This window comes from Cupressus sempervirens, chromosome 1 (genome assembly GCF_028749045.1).
Source record: "Cupressus sempervirens isolate cs-2001-9-10 chromosome 1, ASM2874904v1, whole genome shotgun sequence".
Taxonomy (NCBI): domain Eukaryota; kingdom Viridiplantae; phylum Streptophyta; class Pinopsida; order Cupressales; family Cupressaceae; genus Cupressus; species Cupressus sempervirens.
The window spans coordinates 408,584,472-408,604,633 of record NC_143118.1 but is presented as its reverse complement, the minus strand read 5'-3'; the positions used below and the strand labels follow the sequence as shown (position 1 = coordinate 408,604,633).

The window sequence follows — 20,162 nt, the reverse complement described above, 5'->3', positions numbered from 1 at the left end:
ACTTAAGATTAAATCATTATAATTGTTCCTTGTATATATCATTGATTTATACAAATTCATACCAGTTCTAGACAAAAGAATACATTGTATGTTTGATATAAAATAGTATAAAATGGTAGCTTTCATAAGTCAAACTACTCCACACACAATTTAAAGAAACAAGTAATAAATATTACATTTCAAATTGTACAAATTTACAAAATAGATGTCCAACCTCGTGGACAAGACATCAACTCATTACTTGATACCTATGTCATGACTAATGTAGATATGTTCAACTTCCAAGAAGTATACAAATATAAATAAATAAACATCTCTGTGATAGCCCATCCCATCTCTGACAAATCTTCAACCCTCCCCTGACAAATTTTCAACCCAACGTAAGGAATTGGAGTCTTTCACAAGCAATCATGGAGTCTTTAGAAAGCATAGTTGGAGTACCTGCAATCACAATGATGGATATATTTGAGCTCCCCAATCCATCCAAATCTAACAATTAATGGAACACAATTCAAATTTTGCACCCCTAGCAAATCAACAATTAATGTAACACAGTTCAAATTATGCACCCCTAGCAAATCAACAATTAATGTAACACAGTTCAAAACCTTGAGAAACCACAACCAATCAAATTACAGAGTTTCAAAGCCATGGATCAACCATTCAACCATTTTGAGAATTCTTAGAAAAGGGCCCAATTTTGAAAAGAAAGCCACAAATAATAAAAGATTTCCAAATTCAAATTCAAATTGTTGGGAGGGAAAAAATTTTATTTATATGACTTATGGTGAAAGAATTCTTTTACAAATGATTACATAGAACTAAGTTGCTCGAATATCAGAAGGCCTGGTAACATCAGTTTCTCAGGATATCAGAGGGTCCAGGTATTTTATGTTATTTTGTCGATGTATGTTGTTCCAGTCCATAACATATTTCAATTATGTTACAGCCCATTATGCTATTCTGTCAATGTTATGTTGTCACAGTCCATTATGTTATGCTGTTACAACATATTATGTTGTTATAGTCCATCATTATGTTATGCTGTTACAGCCCATTATGTTATGTTGTTACAGTCCATCATTGTGTTATGCTATTACAACTAGTCCATCATTGTGTTATGTTGTTACAACCCGTTATGCTATTACAGCCCATTATGTTATGTTGTTACAACCCATTATGTTGTTACAGTGCATCATTGTGTTAAGCTGTTACAACCCATTATGTTATGTTGTTACAGCCCATCATGTTTCAATTATGTACCAACCATGTACCAACAACACACAACATACAACATTCAAAAAAATAACAACATATTGTACCATTTACATCATAATTCACTACAAAATATGTTCAGTCCATATATTCTTTACATCATATTTAATGATGTATGTTGATATTCATTAAAGATGCTATAGTAAGATCAAAGTCATATGTAATATATGCTATTATTCTTTTCAAATGCTATATGTTGTTATTCTTGTCACATGTTCTAGTAAGATCAAAGGTAAAAAGAACAACGTATATACCAGTTGAGTCATTTGTGTCATGAAGATGTTTATTTCATAATCCATTACAAAAATTTGCTACAGTCCATATAATATATGTTGTCATCATATCCATCATATAATATATGTTGTCATTTACAAGAACGATTGGAAAAATTTACATACAACACTTGTAAAAAATAACAACATACATTTGTAAAAAAATAACAACATACTATACCATCTTTGTCATAATCCACTAAACATACATGATATATAATATAGCCCACATAATGTTTGATATATGATATATTTATGTTGTTATTCTTTTCGTATTCTTTTTAATGTATGTTGTTATTCTTTTCAAATGTTGTAGTAAGATCATTCCAAAATGTCATTCTTTCATATTTAAGGTAAAAGTAATAACATGTTATACCATTTATGCTACAAACTACACTAAAAATACAATCTTCTCCAATGTTTCCATCATCTAATGTATGGTTTTATTCTATTTACGCAGTATGAAAAAAAAGAAGAGAAGAAGCAAAAGAACTGCCAAAAAAATGAGACCTCATTATCCACGAGGTGTTAAATTACATGTTGTTGACTCTGATGATGGGGACAATTCAGCCAAGACAACTCCTGATAACACAAGAAGTGTAGATGGTGTTGCCAAATCCTCTGACCTCCAAAAGAATAAGAAGAAATTCCAAGGAAATCAATGGACGAAAGAGGATATGGAACATGCAATTGAAGATGTTGAAGATAATTACTTTTTAATAAGAGGAGCAGCAAAGAAGTGGGGAATCCCTATTAGTAGCTTATCGTATTGGCTAGCAAGACTGACAACAACAAAAACCAAGGGACCACCAATGATTCTCACCTTGGAAGAAGAGCTAGAAGTTGTTGAGTGGTGTAAATATTTAGCTCAACTTGGTCGTGGATTGGAGGTAATTCAGCTGAAGTCACATGTGGCTCACATATGCCAAACAAGGCCAAATCCATTCAAAAGTGGCTTTCCTAGTAGATCATGGTGGGTTGGATTCCGCAAAAGACATCCAGATTTAACAATAAGGACTGTAGAGGGTCTAGATAGGGATAGAGTAGTGATGCTATGACCAAGTATTGTGGCAGATTTTTATACTAATTTGAAAATGTTGTATGATGCTAACCATTATGAACCAACACATATTTGGAATCGTGATGAAATAGGAATGCAAGTAGGCAAAAACTGTGAGATGAAAGTGATTGCAAAGCTAGGAAGTAGAAGTGTGCCTCAAATCTTATCTAAAAGTAAAGAATGGATTACAGTACTATGTTGTATCAATGCAGTAGGTCATAGCATACCAGGATTTTACCTTTTCAAAGAAAAAAGAAAACTTAGAAATTACATTTCTCACTGTGAAGCTAGAGCTTGTATGGCAGTACAAGCACATGCGTGGATGACAAAAGAATTATTTCTAAATTGGCTACATCATTTTGCTAGGTCTATTCTAGGTGGTGCTTCATCCAAAAATAGGCATCTCTTCATTTTTGATGGACATGGAAGCCATGTTGCCTTTGCCACAATTCAAGAGGCAAGATCTCTTGGCATAGATCTTCTTACATTGTCTGCTCACACTAGTCATCGACTTCAGCCTTTAGATGTAAGTGTATTTTCTCCATTCAAGGCATATTTCAAATCTGAGAGGTCAAAATGGATGTCTAGACATCCACACATAGACATAAGGAGAACATAATTAGTAGAACTAGCAAGCAAAGCTTTCAAACTTGCCCTTCTGCCTGATACTATTACAGCTAGTTTTTGAAGGACTGGAATTTGGCCATTGAATAAAGATGCTCTTTGTAATGACATGAGGTCAAGTGATGCATTCAATGTTGAAGATGAAAATGATGCTGCAGGAATTGAAAGTATTTTAAGGCTAGCTGGTTATGATGATGATGCCATTGAAAAATGTGTTGCAAAAATGGAAAACCAACATAAAGATGATGCAAATGAAGAGAAAACTCCACCAGCAGATGATGCAAATGAAGAGCAAACTCCACTAGCAGATGTTGTGTTATCAACACAATTTGAAAATGACCTACATGATGATATGAGTTTTCCAACACAGTTTGATCCACCTAATTGGGTTAAAGGAGTAGCAAATGAATTGGGAGTGCAGATTGAGTTTCAAAATGAAGATATTTCATTATCCATTCCTTCTCCACCTCCAATGCCAAGAGAAGAGGTGGTTCACTATTATGCTGAAACAAATAATTGGAAAATACAGAACATAATGAGGATGAAGTTGGCTACAATGAACATAACCTAGAAGCTTCAAATTTGGAGACAGAAGATGAACAACTATTATGTAGTTAGGGGTCATTAAAAAGTTTTTTGAAGCTACCAATTGAAAGGGTTACAAAGAGATATCTTCAGATTTGATAATGCTACTCTGAGATTGGGAAGAAAACCCCAAATACCTACATCTACTAAGTACATAATGTTGCAAGAGCAGCAAGAAGCAAAGAAAGTTGAACTTCAAGAGTTGAAAGAAAGGAAGAAAAAACAGTTGGAGGAAAAGAAAATACTTCAAACTGAATTGAGGAAAAGGAAAGATGAGCAAAAACTTGAAAGGAAGGCATTATAAAAACAAAAGCAAGAGGAAAGGTTGCAACAAAAAAATAGAGTGAGTTGAAAAAGAAAGAAAAGCTGGACTGTAGAAAAGGTAGGCTAACAAAAGAGCAACTCAATAAAGAAATTGTGAATATATCCCCTCTGCAACTTGGTCATGGTAGCAGTATTTTAGAATCAAATGCAAACAAACCAGGTTATCACAGTACTCCAACAACCCCCTTGCCTGAGCATCATCAAATTTTGAGGGATATGTACAACATTCTATCCCCTACCTATGCTGCCCTCCACAATATCCAAGCTACTACTAGCCAAAGCCCACCTCATTCTCCAATCAAGCAATTCCCAATTGGTAGACTATTAGATGAAAATATGTTTGAACGTATGACTCCCATCACCCCACAAGTTGTTTTAGCAAGTCTAGAAAATCCTATAATAAATAGTACTGAGGGGGAACCAGAACCCTTCCCTGGCTTTATGTTGAACTAATGATCCCATAGATAGGTTTTCACAAGCTAGTCATTTTTTTATACGCTACAGACTGGTAGTCTACTAAGATACTCCTATTTCCCTACAAGTTGTTCATCTACTACAATACTTCTATTTCCAACTGTGTCTTTTTATTGGACAGGCCAAGCTTATTTTCCAATTGGAAGTTTGGCATTTTGTAATGTTCTATTAACTAGTCCTATCATACCTATGTAATTTCTTCTTGCATTCTTATGTTCCAACTAGTAGAATATTTTCAACTTGATAAGTCTTCAAATATGAATGTTGGCATTCCAATCATTAATATAAGATATATTTGTTCTAAAAAAATGATAGAAGAATGATTCTATAAGCATTGCATTATGGAGAAATGTAATAAGATGTAAACTCATTTCTTTGAAATAGTCGCTAACATGAAAATTGAATGTCCACTCCAAACATTATAAAATTTCTATGTCAAGAGTTACAGTAGCAAATTGCTAAGACAAAATGTGCCAAAATTGAGGTGAGAGATCAAACATTGAATGTCTATTCCAAAACACAATCATTACATCTAAAAATGAACTTTAAATGAACTCATTAATTTAGCATAATTCCCTCTCAAAAGATAACAAATTCATATGAAAGGGTTCTAAAATTGCTGGAAAAGAACAGATGGGTCATTTGTCCAGTAAGGTCAAGAAAGACCTTACCTGCTCAAAATGTACCAAATCCCTTAGATTTTTGTGTGTCCTGTCATGCCCAAACTACGAGGGCAAATACACACAACTTTTTTTTTATAATAATAACTAATAATTAAACATGCTCTACGTTTGATATGATTGAGATAGGAGTTTTAGTACAGGTTCTTTACATTACATCTTAAGATTATAACATGAGAACGATCACATTGTTAAGATTTTGAAAACCTTTGTTACAAGATTGATATTGATGAAAATTATGTCATTACATTAACTTACAACAATATGCGAAAATAATTTAAAGACAATGAAATGTATTCAAGTTTAGATTCATTGGAAATATATAATCAAAATCAACTATTTTAACATATTAATAAACCATCAAAATCTTACTAAATTTTAATTTAATGAAATAAAAACTAGCTAGATATAAATTAATAATACATTTAGACTAGTTAAAAATCATTATAGTATAGAGCTAAAGTTATACTAATGTAATTGACGGTAGGACTTATAAATTAATATTAATTTAACATCATACTTAAATCATAACGAAACTAAACATATCATTTTTAAATTCTAGTCTAATCACAAATCGAGTACCACATTCAATTTATAGTAAACTCAAACTAAAATTGCATCTAAATTATATTGATATATATATACAAGGAATACTAACTTAATTTAAAATATTAACTATATTACATTTAATATTAAACTATCTTAAAACCAAATACTTTAAAATGTTACCACTATTCTAACATTAACATACACTAATCCTTTCTTTAACCAACACAACTAAAACTAAAATATACTAACTTTAATTAAAACAATAAAATCTTTTAACATTAAAATTATACTAAATCCTATCAAACATAATTAAGCAACTAAATAATCAATGCTAAAACTAACATTAATACTAACCTATACTAACTAATATCTAAACTAACCCTTATCAATCTTACATAATAATAAAACATCAAAAAAAAACTTAACTAAAGTAATTAAAACTAACTAACAAATCTTAACACTAACCTACATCTATCACACCTACCCCCTAAAACCTACCCCCTAAAACACCTACCAAAATGACCCCCAAAAACTCCCTGCGCAATGATCACGTGACTGACGTCTGCGTCAGTCATGTCTCGATCCTCCCCACCCCACAAAGGACCCAAGTTTGACGTGGGGCAAGGAATTTTTTTTTTAAAAAATAACACTCAACTCCCCATCCAAGGAAAGAATGAGCGCACATTTTGAGAGGAGAAAGTAGAGGGGGGGGAGGGGAGATGTGACATGGGGATAGGGTGACGTCACCCTCCCCATGTCCATTGTTGACTTAACCTCCAACTACTCCGCCTAGGTAAGAGTTTAAGAAGTAATGTCAAAAAGTTTATTAGGTGAGAAGGAAGATATAGACTTTATTTAAAAATGTACACATTTATATATTCAAAATTATACACTCAAGAGAATAACATAATATTTATTTTTTTCTTTATTCATTTAGGAAGGAATCTGAGCAAGAATATGCTCTGTGGTTTTGGAAGCAATGAATTTTCTCTCCATGTATTTTCCAGAGAGTTTTTACTCCTGGGAGTGCATATTTTTTTTGAAAGCAAAAATTTTGACAACGCATGGTCATGCTATTTTATGCATTTCATTCATGTTACTGAGGATTTGCATAAATCTATTATTAACATTCTTCCTTAATACAAGTATTCCAATGCAAAGGAGTACATTAGGTATAGTCTCTCAATCTCTAGTTAAACATGTATGTTTAATATTAATTCTTCAGTGACATGGTATGAGTTCTATGTTCTGATTATTATTATTATTGATTTCAAGAATACAACCTCTCAGTCCAATTGATCATATTTGAAGAACTTAGAAGGTGAATGATACTATACACATAATAAAAGAAAAGGTGGTGGATTATTCTCATTCAAATTTGATTATAACCACCATGAAATTTATCAAGAAATGAATTATCTTTGATTTCGTAATATATGGTTTGCTCTTGATTGATCTCATCATAATACTTATACATCATAATTGAAACTCACTATATCAATTCAACTCTTCATTATCATAATTAAAACTTGAACATTCATAAATCAAGACATTATCTATGATTCTATTCTCCCATCTATATATATATATATATATATATATATATATATATATATATATATATATATACAAGTTTATTTATTCTATTTTGATGAGCACTCATACAACTGAACATTATGAACAAATATTATGAGAACCAAATACACTCATCCATTACTTTATTGGCTAACCTGATTCAAAGGCTCAGCCGGGAAAGAATCAGGAAGAAAACCCGGCTTCGTTGCCATATACAATAAGGATTAAAAATACAATTTACAATAGGATCTCAATCCCAATTTTCAATAATTTAATCAAATTTTCTTCATGATCAAAATCAAGGAGTTTGTAATGTTTTCTGCATCTCACTTCTAGAACCATGGAGGATACCAATAACTGATCGGGTGACAACCAAGCAGAACCAAAAGAACATCAAGCATGCAAAATCACAAATGGTTTACACAATAAGATTCACAATGAATCAAGACTAGGGAGAGGTGGATTCTTCCAACTAGAGAAGTCAAGCACAACACCAAATTCAGATGCCCAATCGGGGCCAATAACCAAGAACTTTCGTTCTTCCATTTAACTTGCCATACTCATACCAGGTTTGTGCTGACGCGTAGGGGCCCATAACACCCTACCCTTTATCCCTCTTCTCATCCTGTGAAGAGACTCTACACAGGTTGGAGTCCAACTAAACAGACCTCTCCCAAAATTGGTCACTTCTACCCTCTCCTAGGGTGAGTAATACCAAAACACCCATGCAAGGAAAACTCAAAATTTCAAACATAAACAAGAAGGAAAACAACCAAAAAGACATGGTTTACAAATCTTCCCAACATACCCACAACCATACAACAGTAAAACAACAACAAGGTAACAAGAACATGAAACAAAACATAAAAACTGAATAAGGGAGATGGGAGTTTCCTACCTTCACAAAGAGGTAATGGCAATGAACCAGTTTGAGTAGAGTATCCCCTTCCTTCCTTCAAGCTTCAAGAAAAATTCTCTAAATGTAGAGATTGGGTAACAAAACCACTAGACCAAGGAAGGCCTCTAAATAAGCCTCCAACTCAACCACCCAAAAAGGAGCAATAACTATTTCCACCCACTAGCCACACTAGAAACTCCTAACTCAACCTACACCAAGGTTAAACCCTAAGTGGAGATGAGGTAAGACAACTCATGACAACCACTTGCAATTTCGCACAAAGGCAAAAAGGGGACTTTTGAGTGACCTCAAAAGTCAAAAAAAGGGGCTTAGGGGTTGGAAAAGACCCCTAACCCATACCCATACCCTTTAGTTAGAAAAAAAACATGTTTTAAAGCCTTAGGGAAGAGGTTAGAGTCAAATAAAATCTAGAGATAAAAATAGGTCTATCTAACAACTCTAACTTGCAAATTAAGCACAAAATCAAATTAGGGATGACTAACCCTCATTAAGAATCTAATAGAAAATTGACACTAACTTGAATCCAAAGGTTAAACAATTAACCCTAACTAGCATACCGAAGCACATAACATTTTACGAGTGTCAAGCGACACTAAAAGAACATAATTACGAACAACAGGGTTTCCAAATTTTAGCACATGGAGATCAGTTTTGTTCCTCTGTAGGGTTTCTCGGCTAAATATCTGCACACTCATTGCACACATCAGTAGTCCCGTAAAATCACATGTACATATATGTATACGTATTAGAAATTTTCATAATTTAAAACATACATCAATAAAGTTTCTTCATCCTTCATAATTCTTAACCATTTGAAATATCTTAAATCAAATCTCAATCCTACATCTACTAATTTCGTCAACATACATATACATGAACATTAAATGACAATCATCAAATATATCTGGAAATAACATCACACAACATGAAATAATAAAATATGTTCTAAGCATCAGATAATGTCTCGACATCTCGAGTTGCGGATAACAAAATAAGAGTAATGTATCACTATGCTACGATGAGTCGGGGGCGAGGCCTCACATGTCCATAGACACATTTGCAAAATTGATGTCCAACTCCTCTATTTTTCAAATAAGAATGAAGCAATTTAATAAGTTTATCCTGTCACAAATACAAAAATCAGTCAAAAGTCATGCAAATTGAAATCATGTAGTGGGAATCATTATATTCCTCATTTAAAACATAAAAATCAATTTTACCTTTGGCCATTTTCTATACAGTGCATATTTTGTAGAGGGCAGAATTTCCTCTGCCGCAAAAAGAACAGCTACAATGGCTATTGCAGATGGACGATGCTACATATAATCAATCCCTGCATTCCTTGAAAGCATGATTTTATAGAGGTTTTAGTATAGATAGATATAACTGAACTTCCATTGCCACATTTTGTGGTTGCATACCTTTGATGGAGGATGAAATGAGCTTGTTAGCTCTTGAAACCACTGGGGATTTGTTGTTGTCGCCACCATCTGTTTTCTCCATTTTAGCAGCTAGAGAAAGACATGCTACAGATAGCAACTGCAGGATCCAGGCCTTACCATCAGAAAATGCAAAAAACTTTCACAAATTCATCGCCCAAGACCAAACAGCTCAAATTCAACACCTATTGCTCAAACCCCAACACCCCATAACTCTAATTCAACACCAAATGACTTTGAATATAAAACCCAACAGTTTTTGCTCAGTACCCAATATAAAGTTTCAATTCAACAAAACTTCCAGATTGTTAATCGATCTGATCTAAACCCAGCATTATGCATGACAATCGCTAACATAATATCACAATCAAAGAAATCAAAGAGCAAATAGAAGCGAAATATAGGCAAAGAAATCAGAGAGCAAATGGAAGCGAAATCTTAAAAAACCCCAAATCATGACTACAGTTATAAGGAATGCTTGAAAACCTACACTCTAAATTTTCATGGCCTTCGTCCATGCCACCCCAAGTCGCCTGCAAGCACGTAGCCTTCCATGAAATAACTCAGTGTCTTCTCCTCTGAACAGGTAAATGTGTGTCGTCTCCATTCTTGCAAGCCTTGCCACATGGTATGGCGTTGAAACAATGGGCAGCAGCGGCGACACATGCATACGAGTTAGGTTAATAGGTGGAATATGAATTTAGGGTTAGGTTTGAAATAGTTTAATAAAATGATTTTTACAATTAGTTATTAGACATTTAGCATTCCATATTATAAAAATATTTGTTCATTAAATAGAAATTTAATAATTAAATGAAGAACATGTTCACTTATACATAAGTGTTATATTATTTAACTAATAAATATTACATATTTATATAATATTTTATATATTGTAAACTAACACACTATAATGTTCAAGTAATGGGACTTCGGTAATTAAAAATGGGGGGTGGTAATTAACTACGAATGATAGGAGGTCCAAAAAATGACAAATTGCACACTTTATACTATAACGAATAAAATGGACATCAATTTTTGTGGTGGAGAGTTGAAACCTTAGGTTTAAGCACTTCACTAGTAGAAGAAGATGAAAAAAAATCATTTTAATGATTGTTACAGTATATTTTGAGGAGCCCGAAGTTAGAGCACACAACTACTGGATCCTGTCCCCTATCTCTTCATACATTTGCAGTCAAAAGCTGACGCTTAAAATCTCTTCAAAGTAATTAGCAGTCCAAAGCTGTCGCTTAAAATCTCTTCAGTCATTAGCAGTCCAAAGCTGCCACTTATCTCTTCGTATAACATTCTCCACCCTTTGAATGAACATATCTGTAGCCCTCACTTCATCTGGTGCAAGGCCATAGAGTCCCTACGGAGTTGAACTCGTTGAGCATGATGGCTTCTTCTACGAGCCTGTGATTCTGGAAGGAGTGATGAAAGTGTACGAAGAGTTAAACGGAAGGAAGGAAGATGTGTTTGTGTGCTCTGGAGTGAAGACGGGAACCACGTGGGTCAAAGCTATTGTGGCCAGCATTATGAGTACAAGCAAAGGCAACATACTAAAGGGAGGGAATATTCATGATGAGTTAATTCCCCACTTGGAAGTAAACAACGACTCACGATCATTGCTTGATGCCTCTACTGCATTTGAACAAACACCCTCGCCAAGGTTGTTCGGAACCCATCTCCCTTTCTCCGCTCTCCCACCTCAAGTCAAGTCTTTGAGCTGCCGAATGATTTATATTGCTCGAAATCCGAGGGACACTTTCGTCTCCCACTGGAAGTTCATGCCTGCACTCAAAATTCTCTTCGGTGGCGAGACTACTTCTCCTATTTCCAAGGAGGTATTCTTCGATTCATTCTATAACGGTATTTCTCTCTATGATCCTTTTGTTGATCGTGTCTTGGGATTTTGGAATGCCAGTAGGACTCAGAGTAACATCTTGTTTTTGACATATGAAGATATGAAGGCAGATTCTCTGTACCATGTCAAAAAGATTTCAGATTTCTTGGGCCAATCTTCTCTGACAGAGGAAGACATTCGTTGCATAGACAACCAGTGCAGCTTTCGATCTCTTTCCACTCTAGATGTTAACACAGATGGAAAATTGAATTTCAAAAATGGGCATGTTAACAATAGAGAGCTTTTTCGCAAAGGTGTGTTGGGAGATTGGAAGAATCATTTTACCGCAGAAATGAACGGTCGTATGGATTTGGTAATGGAGAACGGCTGGGCTTAACCGGCACACTCGAAGCTTTGACTCTTCGGGTGGCTAATGTGGGTCCCGCAGTAATTTCCATTTTGGTTTTATTTTTCGTTTGCATTCTGACTCCTCTCTCACTCCCGATGGTGACAGTATAGTGACATACGCAGCAGCTACGGTTTAATTTGAATTTACTTTTCAAAACCTCTGCCCGCCCACTCCTCTGCCCGCCCAATAACCTCTTTCATACATGGTATTGCTAGTTTGGCATTATATATATTTTTTATTTTTTATTATTTATTTTTAATAAACACTCGCTTTGCACACAGTACCATAGTTTGTTTTTATTATTTTATTTTGTTGCATACAATGAAAATTGTTTGAGACTGTTATTTTCTTATGTTAAATATATTATAATGTCAACACTTCTAAATTATTATTATTTTTTTTTAATCAAATAAATTTACATTTTTTGTGTGTGAATTATAAGTTTAGAGAAACAATTATTTCAAGATTGTTAAAATTATAATAGTTTATTATTCCAACTTCATAGTTTGCAAGATATAAATATGATTATTAGAATATTAAATTGAAGATAATATTAATGTTTAGAGATTAAAGGTAATTAGTAGAAGTGAGATACATATATTCAACAAATCAAATGTATTAATATTTTTGCATTCCTTATTCTCACATAGATTTTTCTACACTTCCACACCAGAGACAAAAATGTAGAATTCAAGTGACAACTTAGTTTGACGTATATTTTAGCTCATGAGTATTTTGACACAACATATTATTTCTGTGTCAATATCTCTTTGTATCTAATATATCTAAAACTATAATAAATCCTCTAGTTAATATAATAGCTTATAATATTGTTTTATGGAAGAAGTCATTGAACATTTTATATTTAAAATATCTCAATCACGTCATACTTCATCATCTTCTTGATATACATCTCTTAATTACAATGTATTTTTCTTTCATGAGTAGTTATTACTTCTTTGGTACAACTAATTGTTGTAATTATATTTTTTATTTTGGGTATGTTCATAGAGATGATTTGTTTGGTCTATCAATATAAAATTATATTTTAAGAAATTAGAAATATAGTTATGATTTATTTGGTAGATCCTTTTTTTTTAAATGTTTTCCCCAACCCAACTTGATAAACATCTATATATGAAACCCATTACACTTAAAACTAGAAAAATTCAAATATTATGTGTCTATTGGATTTGAAGGCTCGATTAAATGGTTTCAAATTTAAATGGATATTCTTCATTCAATATGTTAATACAAAAAAGTGGTTGAAAATATATCAAAATTTTGATTTAAATTGTACGATAAAGTGTATATATATTTTAAAATTTTCATATATTTTAAATATCATTTACATTTTGTCTAAATTGTACAAAATATTACATCCACATTAAGGAAGAGTTGTGAAAAATATGTAAACATCCTAATTCATCATTTGCATCAAAAACACAAGTTTGGGATTCCTAATATATTCATTTCTTATGTAAGGGATTGGTAGAAATTTCAAGGTGTGGGACCTTTATATTTGAAGTGTAACCTCTAATTATAGAGATACTTCTTTGGTTGAAACAACTTTATAGAGCTATGACGAAACACAACTCTACCTAAATATTACTAAGATAAAATGGAGCCCTAAGGATATATTATATATATTCTAATCAGTTTAAAGAGGTTTGCACTCTCCATGTTCCTGGTTCTTCATTTTATAGGAGATATTGTATTCAATTTTAGTGTTCATGTCTTACCTCTTAGCATTATAGGGGGGTTATGTTGGTTCTATTGCTTTCTTGGTTCGATGGAGTGAGCTATATATTTAGTATTTGATCCTATGTACTAGGCGATTGCAATGGCTGGATACCTATGCATTTCAGTGAGATGGATCATTTATCATATAGATATTGTTTCATTCCTATTTTTGGAGGCCATGAAGATACCCTTCCATCTTCGATTGATCATCTCTTCAAACTTAGTCTTCTCTACCTAGTCATGTTCTATATAGTGGATGTTCTTTAGATCAACAATTTGGCAGTGTTTGAAACTTCATGCTTCAGTGGTGTTCTTCATGATCATCTTTTGTTCCTATCTTCTAGGACATTCCCTAGTTTGGAGGCTTCTTCAGTCCTTCACTAGTTAGATTTTTTCAGCATTTTTTCCATCTATTTTTGGAGTAGGGTTTTTTCCATGTGGTTTTCTCTATTTCTTCTCTTTTTAGAGATCTAATTATGCTTGGTAACCTCACTAGGCCTTGTTGTTGAGACCCAAATTTCCTTTCAGTAGTAGTGTCTAGGTTTTTAGTTACTTCCTAAGTTTATCCTAAGTGGGGGTGTTAGAGTAATAAATTATTTTCCTAAATTAATTAAATCATATTTATTTAATTATTCACTTATTATCTCTACTTTACTTAAGCTAAAATTTGGGCATATAATATGAACGATTTGACTTGTACACTCTCTAAATTTAGGAATGTTGTATGTAAGCACTAAAGGCCTAGTCAACAGATAAATTATCAATAGAAAAATAGCAACTGTAGAAAACAAGTATTCTCTTATATTCAAGAAACTAGTACAAAGATCTATCATTATCCTATTGAATGACCCCATAAGGAAAATATTTAGAAGATCAACTTCAAATAAAATACTAGCAAAATCAATTATGACCAAAGTCTTTGGTCATAGAACCCACCTTTAATAATGTATATAAAGTATTTACAATATCCTTATCAGCTTTATCACACCAGAAATAAAGTGGAAGATAAGGTAATCTTATTAACAAAAGTGAAAAAATGGTAAAAGAATTAAAAGAATTAATAGAAAAGTCCTAGGGTCATACTGAGAGGGAATATGAATCCTACCTCTAAGTATTGTCATCAGGTGCAAGCTATTGACCATCCTCATTTAAATCAAATAAAACTACATATAAGCTCTGGCAGAAGGGAATAACTCTATTTTAGCTTCAACTATAGGAGACTACAACTGTTAAATCTTCCAATGCAAGGAACATAAGGATAAAAATGTAGAAAAAAAGATTAATCTCTTCTTAGAAAAACAATCCTTACATTCTATCTTTTATTTTTCTAGAGGGATCATGTATGAGGTAGAAGTGCAACACCCCACTAAGAAACCTAATAGGAAAATGTTATTAACCCAAATGTATGTGTATTATGCTTTTGAAAATAGATAATATAGGTTTATTAAGCACAATTGCATCATTTCCTTAAAAGATTAATTGTGTTCTATTAGAATTATATTCCATCCTAACTTAACATCTTTTTGTTCACTTTATGAGATTACATTACATAGAAATCACATTTATAACTTTGTTTACCATAAATTATGTTTGTTATGTGCTTTATTACAATTACATTTCCATGGGCATAATCACAACGATTCTCCTACAATAAAATTATAATTTACATAAATATACATATGGAAATATAATATATGACATATGATAATGGCATTTACAGCATAAAATATCTTTAGGGCTTTGAAAATGATTGTATGGGCATAAAATCCATCTAGGCAACACAAATTGATTGAACCTTGATGAGAAAACATTTAAGATCCAACCACATGAAACATGGAGGCCCACTCCCAATGATTTAAGAAGGTATATATCAAGGTCCCATAAAAATCAAGAATTTTGGAAATAGAGAACATGGTGGTAACCAATCTCTAAATGTAAGACTAGAAAAAATAGAATCATAAAGCAAGGCAAGACTACAAAAAGAGAGACAATAAAATGAAATTGACGAGTACTCTAGGTCACATGTAGGGTGAGTTTGATCACATATCCCTCACCCCTTAGATTATCCTAGTGGTCTCTTTGGATCTTGACTTCCAAGTAGGACTCATGTGGAACCAAACAATGTTTCCTAAGGTCAAGGTAGTTGAGTCATATCTATCTCATAAAACATTTCTCCCACTCCCATCTATAGCCTATACAAGTTATATTTAGGTAGAAATATTATCCTTCCAAAAAATATCCCCCTGCTTATTTTTATTTATTAGGTTATTTATTTAAATTATTAAGTTTGTTAATAGGTCATCCTAATAGCCACTTAAGGCCTTAACCCCTATTGAGAGCTACTCCCCTATATAACACATTTTATTTAACCCCTAAGATCAAAACCATTAATTATATGAATACATAAATCATATAAAAGGGTGATACAGTAATTTGAATTAGAAAATCCACATTTATTTCATTTTTTAAATCTATACATTTTTTTTGTTCCCTTAGTAATACAAAGCTAAATAGTTAGTAGTTTTGATGATATTGCTATTATTTGGGTTGACAATATTTGGTTCCTTGATTTTTGGTTGACTTCAACCTTTCAAATTTTCTCTAGGAGACATGTTGTCATGTATTTTCAATTTGATTGTGGTTTACATAATTTATATAAATCTATTTTTACTTAATAATTCATATTATTTGGAGTCAATCTATGTAATTACTACATGTTTCAACTAAAAGTGTTTTAAAGTCTACTCGATTAACATTTTAAGGGGATGCAAAATATACCAAAAGAAGATCAAATTATTTGAAAAGTGTGATGGTTGAATTTATTTTGAGGCTCAGTAATAAGTACATAAAATTATTTGATGGAGTCATTGTGTGGCAAAGGAACAACAATTTAAGTGTATGATGTATGCTTCTGTAGAAATTTAGCTCATTATTTCTCTTATCCAATGTTTTATGTATCATGGCTTGAGATATTGTATCTTCTTAGTATCTCTTCAGCAAGTCCTTTTCAAGAGTATTAAGATTCCTTACCAAACGATCCTTTAAAACAAATATAGAATACCTAGCTCATTTAGTGGGAATTAACTTGCACTATATTTTTTTCATCACTAGATTTTCCACATAAAATATTTGGCATCCCTCTATCAAATTTTGTGACCTCCACCTCCACTTGCACCCTTTCCTTTGAAGTTATTCAATTAGTTAATATGGTTTCATGTTTGATTTACATAAATGACATTATTTAAGTTTTAATAAATCTTCATTTGTGCTCCTCCCATCTCTCATCATTTTGATGTGTTCAACATGGGCTATAAATGAAAAAATATTAAATATAAGCCCAAAGATTTGAGAAATTCTAAAATGATATAGAGACATAAGATTTTCTCGAAGTAAATTTTTATTTGAGCATATTTTTTTCCCCATTCTTGGCTAGAAGGTTTTAAATTGTTAGATAAGCATACATGGATTCATTTTTCAAAGTAAACTTTTATTTGAACATATTTTTCCCTTGTTCTTGGATAGAAGATTTATAATTGTTAGATAAGCATATCAATGCATTTTGTGATAAGATAGTGTTGAGTTTGGAAGATTTAAGTTCAATGTTTAAGATTTGCAAGTGTTTGTATATTTTTCAAAGTTTAATTCTATTTTCCAATTAATTAAGCACATAACTGTATTTTACTAAATCATCGTTTATTCTCTTTCTACACATCAATTCTTATGACTCAATAATAGAAGCTTGAATAAAATATTATGAGAAATTGTCTTTTACACTCCTTTAGAGAGTTATGCATGTTGGATTATCATATTAGACAAGAAATATTGAAACTATAATGAGATTAATCTTATTAAAAAATAATAAAAAATTAGTTGTACAAAAGAGGAAATTAGATTAGAAATGTAAAGTTGTCGTATTGCTATAATGAAAATTGTCAACAATAATCTTTAACATTTTAACCATTATTGCCAAGGTTAAAATCTCGATGACAACATCTTATAGATTTTCTCCACAAATATCTTAAGAAATTCATTTAAAAGATATTTCGTGTGATAAATCTTTTGACCTTACTCTAAATATTGTTCTTTCAATTTCATAATATAATATAGCCTAAAAAGTCACTTCAATTTTTTATCCTTATTGTATATTTCATGAATATAATTACCCCAAAATTGTGCTTGATGACTTTTGGGAAATGCTTACCTCATGTGATATTTCCCAAAGTCCATACAAAATCTCATGAAACATTCCTTTTGTATTACTAATGTCAATCATGCCCAATTCAATCCCACTCCCCAAAGTTGTGCTTGATGACTTTTGGGAAATGCTTACCTCATGTGATATTTCCCAAAGTCCATACAAAATCTCATGAAACATTCCTTTTGTATTACTAATGTCAATCATGCCCAATTTGATCCCACTCGGTGTATATCAATATTGGATCCATGAATTTGTCACAAATGAAAATTGTGCGTCTCGTTCTGGATTGAATTTTACCTCTGCATTTTTGTACCTTTCATAGTCGGATTGCATCTTCATGGGTTCTATCATTTGTGTAGAACATGAAACATTTTTTAATTCAACTCACTCAAATCATCGTGTCTATGTTGATGCTCAGCTTTCTAAGGACCTCAATAAGGCAATGGATATCCAAATCGATCACACTTCAATATAAAAATGTAATAAATGAGAATGAGATTCCCACATGCGTTGACAACAAATTAAATTAAGAGATAAGCGGATAGAATTTGATTAAGAGAGAAGCAGATAGAATTTGATTAATAGAGAAGCAGATAGAATTTGATTTCAATATTAAATCAAGAAAATCCATGAGGTACTCTAACCACATCAGATGAATAATACATTTGAAAACAATTTAAAATGGTAAACTCTGAATACAAAGTTTTCCATGACAAAAAGGATAGGATATATTTTCAAGTCTAAATTTATCCTGCAAGAGCTATAATTTTAATGGTCATAACATAAATGGCAGGAAAAAGAAGAAATTTGAAGGTAGAAATGGTAATGGTTGGTTTATTTAAAAAATCCCCAGGTGGAAATTATTGTAAGCGTTAAGTTGTTACAGCCGTGGTAGCATTGACACTTGTTGTACCCAGCGCTTGCCCCTCCTCACCTCCGCCATTCACCGCCATTACTCTAGAAAACACCTAATATTGTGATTATATTGATATACTTTGTGCTTGCCATATGTGCTTTAATCTTCATTGGGCACAGTTGTTACATCAACAGGCAGATCAGAGGTGTTGCATCTCAGGAGTGTCATGACGAGGAACTCAACAAATTGCTCGACGAGGAACTTAAGAAAGATCGTCTGTGTTCATGAATAGGGCCCAAGATCATCCCTGTGACGGACCAGGTAATAATGGCATGAAATGGTAACCATAAGACAACTTCCATAACACTACTTGCACATGATCTGACTTGGAAAAAAAATCAAGCATTATAAAGAGGCGATTACTGTAAATTTCCTAGCATGTGTTTGCGCACGTGGTCAAATGTTCCATGCGCAAGTTTCTATTTTTCCATAAGCTTCACTGTGGCTGCCTTCGTGTTGCAGGTGAATAAGCGAAGATAACATTAACTGAGCAGCTTGAAGTTCAAAATGGGTACGCAGAAGTACCTTTGATGGATTGGGCGGCAAAGATTCAAATTGAATTCAAACTTAACCGTAGCGGCGATGGTCACAGAAAAGTCACGAAAACGGAAGGTTGGGTGGGCCCACAACAGCCACTCCAAGCAGTCAACGCTTCGAGTGTGTTGGTTAAGTCGGGCGATGGAGAATAAGTTTCAAGAAGCAGGGTTGTTCCTCAAGTATGAACTCTGACTTACAGAAACCGTCTCAGCAAATTTGAGCCTCCCCTGTTCTGAATATTATCATTTTAATTATTGTGTTGTTGTTGTTGTTTAAATCCTACATTTGGTATCAGAGTTGAAGGTGTTTGGAAGATAAGAGCATGACAAACAATTTGCAAATCCCAGAATTTGATGGAGTTGATTACCAATATTGGTCAATCAAGATGAAGGCTTTTTTTATTCGGAAAGATTTTTGGGAGATCGTTGACTCCGGATATGAAGAGCCTGCAGGTTGGAATACTCTCCAACCTAATGACAGAAGATTGAAGAAAGAAGCTAAGAAGAAGAATGCAATGGCATTGTTTCACATTCAGATGGCTCTTGATAAGATTTTGTTTCCTCGAATTGCTGATGCACAGACAGCAAAAGAGGCCTGGAAGACTCCAAAAGATGCTTACCATGGCAATGATCAGATCAAGGTTGTGAAGCTACAATCCTTGAAAAGAGAATATGAGAACTTGAAGATGAAGGAGACAGAGAGTGTGGGAGATTTATGTTTGAGAGTGAAAGATGTGA

General features: G+C 32.9%; 1 protein-coding gene across 1 annotated transcript; it reads left to right on the top strand.

Moving 5' to 3' along the window:
* Window positions 1-3,340: 3,340 nt before the first annotated feature.
* On the top strand, window positions 3,341-19,617 carry LOC149578035 (flavonol sulfotransferase-like). Its single transcript, XM_089799027.1, has 3 exons — window positions 3,341-3,718; window positions 11,144-11,994; window positions 19,563-19,617. Exons 1-3 carry the CDS (start codon window positions 3,341-3,343, stop codon window positions 19,615-19,617), a joined length of 1,284 nt encoding a protein of 427 aa, XP_089655153.1.
* Window positions 19,618-20,162: the final 545 nt, after the last annotated feature.

Excerpts from the sequence above, each read along its gene's own strand:
- LOC149578035 (XM_089799027.1), top strand. The coding sequence starts at position 3,341 with ATGAGGTCAAGTGATGCATTCAATGTTGAAGATGAAAATGATGCTGCA. Across the intron at positions 3,719-11,143 it reads CTCCAATGCCAAGAGAAGAG|AGTCCCTACGGAGTTGAACT; the intron begins GTGGTTCACTAT and ends GCAAGGCCATAG. Across the intron at positions 11,995-19,562 it reads ATGAACGGTCGTATGGATTT|GGCGATGGAGAATAAGTTTC; the intron begins GGTAATGGAGAA and ends TTGGTTAAGTCG.